Source organism: Bactrocera latifrons, unplaced genomic scaffold (genome assembly GCF_001853355.1).
Source record: "Bactrocera latifrons isolate USDA-ARS-PBARC rearing strain unplaced genomic scaffold, ASM185335v1 scaffold_24, whole genome shotgun sequence".
Classification (NCBI taxonomy): Eukaryota; Metazoa; Arthropoda; class Insecta; order Diptera; family Tephritidae; genus Bactrocera; species Bactrocera latifrons.
The window spans coordinates 2,029,902-2,038,560 of record NW_017535963.1 but is presented as its reverse complement, the minus strand read 5'-3'; the positions used below and the strand labels follow the sequence as shown (position 1 = coordinate 2,038,560).

Below are 8,659 nucleotides of genomic sequence, written 5' to 3'. Positions count from 1 at the left end.
GTCAGAGAACGGTTAAAGAAAAGCAATTCTTTCTGTTAAGTTGGATACCAGACTGGTATTTATAGTTGTAAGTATATAATTTTCATAAGTATATTGTGTATTTCTTAACTAGATCGATATGTTTCGCTGCTGGGCGGCTATATTAGAGCGGGTCGATTTATTGGAAGCCAAAAAATTGGAAAAAATGGGAAGCGGGTAATGATCTACGGATCACTCTGAACAACTTTGCTCAAAAGACTATCATTCTACAACTAGTTACGAACCATCGATTTTTAAGGAGAAATTTTGTAGAAATCATAGAAATGTTTTGGTCAGTTTTTGAGATATTCGCGTGAATTTAATACTTTTTCTCTTGTTCATTTGTCGGTATCGGTCAGATCGGACCACTAATATGTGATATCTCCCATACAACCGATTATTCAGATTTTTTAAACTTCGCCTTAAAGACTATACGCATTATTTATTTGATCCGAACCAAATTTTATTTTCCCAAATATTCCAAATTATTTTACGAATTTGTTATGCTACCATTATTTCAAAATATTTTCTTCTCTCCATGGGAAATCGAGACAGCTGCTGAGTGTTAAATAGAGAATGGGAGCGCTCTCAGCACGGCGAACTGCTCGCATGAACGCCAGTTAGTTGTTGATGAGTAAGAAGGCGCAACTCAAAAATTCGATTTTTCTTTAAAATAATAGATTCCGATTTAGAAGCTTAGGATCGAAATCGGAGAGATCTAAATTCAATCCAAACTTTTAGTCGCTTTCGCAAAGCCCCTTAGGTACATATAAAGGTATCACATTCGATTGCAAACGAATCATATCTTATATTCATACTTATCTTGTGCTCGTCTTATCTAGTAGAAAGTTCATCTATACACACAAATCACAGCTACTTATGTATTTATAAGAACATAACAAACAAAACCACGCCCAACGCAAATTTTATACTTACATGAGCCCTTTCCTTGCTATAGCTTGCTAAGGTAAATGGCTTCTGCTGATTTTCTTAGCGAATTCGCATATTTTTAGCATTTCTAACTTAAACTTTGTATGCGTGATGCACGTGATTTTTATCCGATTTCATATATTTTCATACCATTCATACTATAAAATACTATAAATAAATGTTTCCAGCACGATTGGTTGCTATTGCCTTGGTAGCTTGTCAGATATGTTCATGAAAACTATCAAGGAGCAGAGCCACGCCCACTTTCAATGAAAAATTTTAAAACAGCTGCCACTCCCTACTGTAATCCTATATAGCAAAACTAATATTACAGTTTACAAATTATTGCTAATCCCGTGACTTTATGGACTTTCTACTGACACTTCCTTTAAAATGAAATATAATATAAAAATATTTATTATAAATGATTTTATTAAAAAAAGTAAAAAAATGCTTTTACAACAAGTACACATTATATTAAATGTTTAATATTACATTATAATTTGATTGCTTGATGACAAATTTTATTCTAAAGAGGCGTTGTTGGAGACTGCCTCCAAGTAGTATATACGGCAGTATAATTAAAATCTCATTTAACACACATCATTCCATTTCATTCCATTAATAAAATGTAGAGGTAGTTTGATCACAGTATTCGTAAGCATTTATTTGTAATCCTTCAATATCTTTTTAGGGCGCAGATCGCTGGAATGGCAGTCCTTCTTCCGACAATTGGAGGCCCTAGGCGGCAGACGGGCATAACATTTGCGGCAGATCATTTTATTCACATTGTATTTCTCGGCCAAAGCAACAAGATTGGGCTCAATCCGTGTCATCCTCATGGTGAAACTTTTTCTGTGGTGAAAAATTTGATTTTTTATATTTAATTATTGAAAATATTTAATTTTTTTATTTCATTTAAGACACTAAATAATATTTTAGTACGAAAATGTATGTTTCACAGTCTTTTATATTCTATTGGAATTATTTTTTTAAACTTGAAAATCTTAAAACTTCTTACTTCGTCTAAACTTTTTCTCAATGGAATGAACTATGAACGGCTTTAGTAGTACTGGATCCATTGGTGACATGCCTTTGGATTTATACAAGAAAATTTCACCATTGAAGAAATTTTGAAGTTGTGAAATACATAATTACACAGTGTTATGGCCGCCATGGATTTGCTTTTCGGAAAACGCGCGAAAGAGATGGAACATGTACTGGAAAGCATTGTGAAAATTTGGTTCGATTTGTTGGATCATTGGTCGCATATCGATGCATTTGTATGAGCTCGACGATGCACTTAGGTTTATATGTAAATATGTATTTAAGTATGTATAAATCATATAAACGTAAATCTATAATCGCTTTCGATTTCGTTCAGAACCTTGACCAGTTCGAAGAATAGGATTGCGAGCTTTTAGAGAACCTCTCTCTAATTGATCGGATCTCTTTCTGTATAATAGGACTTCTGACAGCACGAATATACATATAATGATTTCCAATGGCCAATGAATATTGTTCACAGTTGTACATATATTTTGACGCTTCTTTGTTGCTGAAAATTAAAGGAAATGACTTTCAAATTTTCCACATCCCTATATGTACATGTACATACATACATACACACTCAGATACATACATATGTATTTGTGAAGACCGTGTACATTAGTTGTTTGTTTGAATGTCAAAAATAATTTTCCTATTTTTGATAACGACTAACATTAAAAATACATATGTACGGTATATATTTAATTACTGAATATATATGTGTACCTATCATTTGACTATCTTTTTTCCAAAGTTTTATTTTCACAAATATTTCACGTTCATTTTCGAATGTTTATTTCACAACATGCAATTTTCCCTCAATGTAAAAGCGAGACAACGGTGTTAAGGTAAAAAAATGACAGCTGTCGTCGTTATTGCCAACTCAGAACACCTGGCATGAACTACAGTTAGCTGATGACTGGTAAAATGAGCACGAGAACTGCAATATTAGATATTTATTTAAATAACATAAAGACCTAATTATAAAAGTAAATACGCAAAAGTTCACCTTCATTGAAATTTGGCTGAAGCTGCAAGTCTTCAAATTCTTTTTAGTGCGGGTATCATAGGGGCGACAATTTAGCTTCCGCCAATGAGCGGCCATGAAAGGCAGACCGGAAAGCGTTTCCGTCACTCGAACATTGAGTATGGCCGTTCAAGTAGAACTAACGCCAATGCAGACATGCCTTATGCACCACAATTGTGCAATTACTTGATTACTAAATTGTGAAGTAGCAAATTCATTATTATGGTATTGTTTACCTATTGTAATAGCTTGACACGATGTGTCTGTCTAAACATTAGTCATAGATAGCTCGCGTTATCTGTAAGGGAGTTGGATTCCTGTTTATATGTACCATATATGGGTGATCCTGCGCATATTTCATACATACGCACATATTAATATATATATGTTTGCGTATAAATGGATTCTGAACGATTAGTTTTTGTGACAGCTACATACATACGTATGTATGTATTTGCTATAGAACTCCGATATCGGTTCCGAGAAATGAGCAGCTACTTAGAGATTTATACAATATCAAATCGATATCTTAATAACTGAGAGACAAGAACATGATTAAATGTACTCAGCTCGTCGTTTTCGTATGTTCCTTTCTGGGTTTTACAAAATTTCTGGCAAACTTAATATACCCTTTTCACTGTTATATTCGTATTTGTGGTGAAATATTAAAGATCTTTGGATAAAAATATTTGTGCGAAATATCCTCACCGAGAAAAACCGAGCCCATATGCTGCCATTTTGGATTTATGAATCCGAGCGCACCGCCAAAATAAGCTGATCATTGGGCATTATCCGGGAATACCCACCCACAACTAGTTTTGTTTGGCACAAGTATTTTAGCAGGCCGCTATTTGAAACATCAATTCTGGTTAGAAACAAATACAATTGAACAAAATTGAATTTTCTGGAGCTGAGATGTGTTTTCCCTACTAAGTTCGTACTATAATCATCAAACCTTTTTACTAAATGTGAGCACCTTATGTTTAAATGTTTAAAATGTTTTCTTCAACTCTCGGAATAAAAACAAAAAAAAATATTCATGGTTTTTGTTTTATTTCGCAAATTTCAAAGTAAAATTTTCACTTCAATTCATACAAAGCTGATGTACACATAGAAAAAATAAAAGGAGAATGCTTTTGTTTGTACGCATTTCCTCCCCAACACTCTCCGCAAACGACGAAATTTTCCATATTCCAGTGGTCTACTTCAACTTCTTCTTGGGGCGCAAGTTGTTGGTGTGTCCACACTTCTTCTTGCGACAATTTGTTGCACGTGGGTGCAGGCGAGCGTAGCACTTGCGGCAGATTACCTTATCGCAATTGTATTTTTGTGCCAAGATACGTAAGGAAGGTTCAATGATACCACCACGAAGACGCAGAACCAAATGGAGGGTTGACTCCTTTTGGATGTTGTAGTCGGACAAGGTGCGACCATCTTCCAATTGCTTTCCGGCGAAGATCAAACGCTGTTGATCTGGGGGGATGCCCTCTTTATCTTGGATTTTAGCTTTGACATTTTCGATGGTGTCAGAAGGCTCGACCTCTAAGGTAATGGTCTTACCAGTTAAGGTTTTGACGAAAATCTGCATTTTGCTCGTCTATCTGTAAAAACACAAACAAAGAATTGTGGTTTGACTTCAGATCATGGAAAAACGAGTTGTGACGTGTGAGTTTATAGGTTAGAATTAGAATCGTTCAAACTTTTTCACTTTATACGTAAAATAATGTTAAGAACAAAACACAATCACCTCACACGATTTGCGAATGCATAAAAAATATTAAATTTATTATTTCTGCGTAAAAACTAATATTGAAACACAAATTTTTCAAACAGAAATGAGCTTACCTCCAGAAACGTGTAGAGAAATGCTAGAAAAGAAACCAAAAGGGATTTTTTTTAATATCGCAGGAAATTTTCTGACACTTTGTCACAAGTGCTGCCAAGTTAGAGAAAATATGTATCATTCACAATTAACTATTGAAATCATATATACTTCGAAATTTTGCAATTATTAGAATTTGTTGTGTTAACTTCGTAATTTTTTTTAAATATGTTTGCATAAACCTTAGAGATTGTTCTCATATAATTGAATTTGTATCATTTAATGTGCAACAAAGTGAATATGTAACAGGAATGATGAATCCAGTTATATAGAAATACAAAATTGATGTTTATCGGGAATTTTAATTGTAAAGGAAATGGCAACTCTAATAAGATTCTTTGCCTTTTTAAAGTGGTAACACTGCCCATCATAAAAGTCAAATTTTTTCCACATCATTTTTACATAGTCGTGAGAATTGATTGAAAAAAATTAACTTAAAAGGTCATGTGGTAAGAAAACCATACACAAATATCGAGAGGAGGCATTTGTTCAGAACTTCTCCAATTGAAGAACACCGTTTTGACACATATCTTAGTAGTTTTGCCTTAAAAGTTTATTTGTATAAAATGTCAACTGACGCACAGCCGCAACCAGCTGCGCAGGGAAATGGCGAGGTGAGAAATCACTACTAATTAAAGATTATATATTATTTAATGATTTATAATTTTGGAAACCTATCTAGCTGGCACCAGTAGCTGATGGTGTTGCTGACCCCAACAATCAAGAGCAACAACAGCAACGGCAACCCACTAAAATGGAGTCTTTCTTTGCAATGACGAAATCATTGATATTACGTGCTCTTATAATTTATTTCATAAGTTCATTTTTCCGCCGACCTCAACCAGCAACTAATGAAGCAAGTGAGCAAAAAGCTAAAAATCTTGCCCCGCGTGTGAACGCATGGAATTACTTCGAAAACGGTACTCTTTTTGATTTGCATGTTTGGCTGTCGGAACATTCAGATGATGTAGACTTCAAACAAAAATCGAATTTAATATGGTTACAAGAAGATCTTGTATATGGCGATTGGTCATCGGGACCAAAACGTGATGGTATTTATACGCATAATTTAAAAGTAAAAGCATCCAAATCGTTGATGAACAATGGCAGCATTTATTTGCATACGTTTGTTACACGTGCTGGAGAGAGTCCTAACCCGGACGCAGATAATTATGCGAAAAAAGGAATGATGGGTTACCAACACAGAATTCTTAATAAATACAAGCGAATACGCGTTAATCGCAACTATAATCTTCTTGGAGGAGAGAAGGAAAGATTGGCTAAAGAGCTGGAACAAGCAAACCTTAAAGATACCATAGTTTCACATTGGCATCCAAATATAACTATAAACTTAGTGGTTGATCAAACCAATTGGGCTGCAGGTACGGTACCACCACCTTTAGATGAGTACGTCAAGTTTGTAGATGGTGGTAAAACGTATTTGCCAATTGTATTTATCAATGATTACTGGAATTTGCAACGTGAATATTTCCCAATAAATGAAACCACTCCCGATTTAGATTTACATATAACTTTCCAACCTTTGAGTATGTTCAAATGGCAATTATATGCCGCACAACAGATGAAGAACAAATGGGGTGGAAATATGCTCGGAGAACTAATGACAGCTGGTGCTCCTGAGGTAAGTTTGCAAATTAAAAATTTCGATATATGCATACATATTATATATAATATACACATTAATTTTTTAGGAGTCGGATGAAGATCAAGATTCATTGAAAGAAACACTCCTTGACACAAATATATATTTGCTGGGACTCACAATTGCTATATCAATTTTGCATTCAGTGTTCGAGTTGTTGGCTTTCAAAAATGATATACAGTTCTGGAACAACCGTAAGTCGCTGGAAGGCCTTTCAGTGCGCTCCGTCTTTTTTGGAGTATTTCAGTCGTTAATTGTGCTACTTTACGTTCTGGACAATGAAACCAATTTCATGATTCGAGTTTCATGCTTTATTGGATTAGGCATTGAAATTTGGAAAATCCACAAAGTTGTCGATATCGATTACAACACTGACCAGAAAATTTTGGGCATACTCCCCAAAATTAGTTTCCAAGATAAAGGTTCATATGCGGACAGTAATACAAAGGAATATGACAATCTTGCCTTCAAATATCTGGGCTGGGCATGTTTCCCACTGCTAATTGGATATTTCATCTACTCTTTAGTATATAACCAGCACAAGGGATGGTATTCATTTGTGCTGAATATGCTGTATGGCTACCTCCTAACATTTGGCTTCATTATGATGACGCCTCAGTTGTTCATCAACTATAAACTAAAGTCCGTAGCACATTTGCCGTGGCGTATGATGACATATAAATTCCTCAACACATTTATAGATGATATATTTGCTTTTGTGATCAAAATGCCTACTATGTATAGGTTGGGATGTTTCCGTGACGATATTATATTCTTCGTATTCTTGTATCAGCGCTGGCAATATCGCGTTGATTACAAGCGTGTAAATGAATTTGGTTTCTCCGGAGAAATGGAGGAAGAAGCGTCGAAAAAGAGACTTGAAGCTGCGGCACCTGTGTCAGAGCAACAAGCGGAAAAGGCGGCTATCGAAAATACGCCGAAATCGGCAGCCGAAAAGAAGGAGGACTAAGTATTGTCGCGTATCTGTAAATGTTAGATAATTTAAACCGAGTTTTCCAAATCCACACAAAAGTGGATATTTCATGTATGAATGAGATTTTCTGTGAAAAAGTCATATCTTTGTGTTCTCTAAAAATTTCATTTCCTATATATTAGCAAATTGATTTAGAGATAAGTTGCTATTCGCAATTGTATATTGAAAAGCAAAAGGCAAAGTATAATCATTTAATAAAGACATACATACATACATATGTACTATTCCTAAATACTTGATATTCCTCCATTCACTTTCTTATCAGTACTTTTGCTGGATAAACAAGATTTAGTAGCTGGGTAAGTAGTAGGTGTAAGAGACTTGTACATAATAACTGTTGTTACTTAAGGAGATTAGTTTTATCAACTGTTTGAACAACGACTTACACAATACTTAATGAATATTTTAAAAATTAAAAAAAAAAAAACTTTATGTTTGCATTTTAATAAATTTAGATAAAAAATGGGTCACCCTGCATTTAATTGGCCCTATCTAACAAAATTTGTTTTTTGCTTAAATAGTATTTAAATAATATATTGTTTTAAAGCATTTGCTAATATTTTTAATATTCCTATTGTTCCAATTATTAYTATTATAAAGTATATTATTTGTTTCATTAAGCCGATCACTTTTTTCTCTGTGTTTAAATGGGTTGAAAAGTTTACTATGGAAAGTGAAATTTTGACAATTGAAATTCAACTCCTGCTAAGTCCTGGATTTTTATTAAACCTTTCATTTCAAACAGTAGCCTCTCTCGTTCTTGAAATAATATTAATACATTAATTTTTACTAACTAATGTTATAATCTCTGACTTAAATGTTACATATAATTTTATTAGTTTTTTTTATATACTTACTTGTATTGTATTCACATTTATAAATTGTGAAAATTTTATCCAGCTCACGACCTATAAAGTTCTGACATTCCAAATCACCACGAAATATGTCAAAATTTTACTTACATCTGTTAGAATTTTAATTTTTCTACCTTTTGGCATACCACCATAATAAAACTTTTCCTTGTATATATGAAAACACATACTTACTTACTTACATATATGAATGAATATGGTTGGGATAACAAAATTGTATTTA

At 33.8% G+C, this 8,659-nt stretch overlaps 2 protein-coding genes across 4 annotated transcripts; one reads left to right on the top strand and one right to left on the bottom strand.

Moving 5' to 3' along the window:
• Positions 1 to 4,057: 4,057 nt before the first annotated feature.
• On the bottom strand, positions 4,058 to 4,958 carry LOC108969117 (ubiquitin-60S ribosomal protein L40). 3 transcript variants are annotated; one of them, XM_018933646.1, is made up of 2 exons: positions 4,871 to 4,958; positions 4,058 to 4,626 (listed from the first exon to the last, which is right to left on the bottom strand). In XM_018933646.1, the coding sequence occupies exon 2, from the start codon at positions 4,611 to 4,613 to the stop codon at positions 4,227 to 4,229; it is 387 nt and encodes a 128-aa protein (XP_018789191.1). In that variant the 5' UTR covers positions 4,614 to 4,626; positions 4,871 to 4,958; the 3' UTR covers positions 4,058 to 4,226. The 3 variants fall into 3 exon arrangements, with proteins under 3 accessions (XP_018789191.1, XP_018789192.1, XP_018789193.1); XM_018933647.1 differs by having other exon boundaries at positions 4,058 to 4,622; positions 4,871 to 4,948; XM_018933648.1 differs by lacking the exon at positions 4,871 to 4,958 and adding an exon at positions 4,773 to 4,793.
• Positions 4,959 to 5,473: 515 nt separating this feature from the next.
• LOC108969064 (cleft lip and palate transmembrane protein 1 homolog) lies at positions 5,474 to 7,796 on the top strand. The gene is made up of 3 exons (XM_018933563.1): positions 5,474 to 5,521; positions 5,590 to 6,549; positions 6,620 to 7,796. The coding sequence occupies exons 1-3, from the start codon at positions 5,474 to 5,476 to the stop codon at positions 7,538 to 7,540; spliced, it is 1,929 nt and encodes a 642-aa protein (XP_018789108.1). The 3' UTR covers positions 7,541 to 7,796.
• The last annotated feature ends 863 nt before the right edge of the window (positions 7,797 to 8,659 follow it).

Bases quoted from the DNA above. Each gene is read 5' to 3' on its own strand.
- LOC108969117 (XM_018933646.1), bottom strand. From the start codon at position 4,613: ATGCAGATTTTCGTCAAAACCTTAACTGGTAAGACCATTACCTTAGAG.
- LOC108969064 (XM_018933563.1), top strand. From the start codon at position 5,474: ATGTCAACTGACGCACAGCCGCAACCAGCTGCGCAGGGAAATGGCGAG. The intron at 5,522-5,589 runs GTGAGAAATCAC...AAACCTATCTAG, and splicing joins CTGCGCAGGGAAATGGCGAG to CTGGCACCAGTAGCTGATGG. The intron at 6,550-6,619 runs GTAAGTTTGCAA...TTAATTTTTTAG, and splicing joins TGACAGCTGGTGCTCCTGAG to GAGTCGGATGAAGATCAAGA.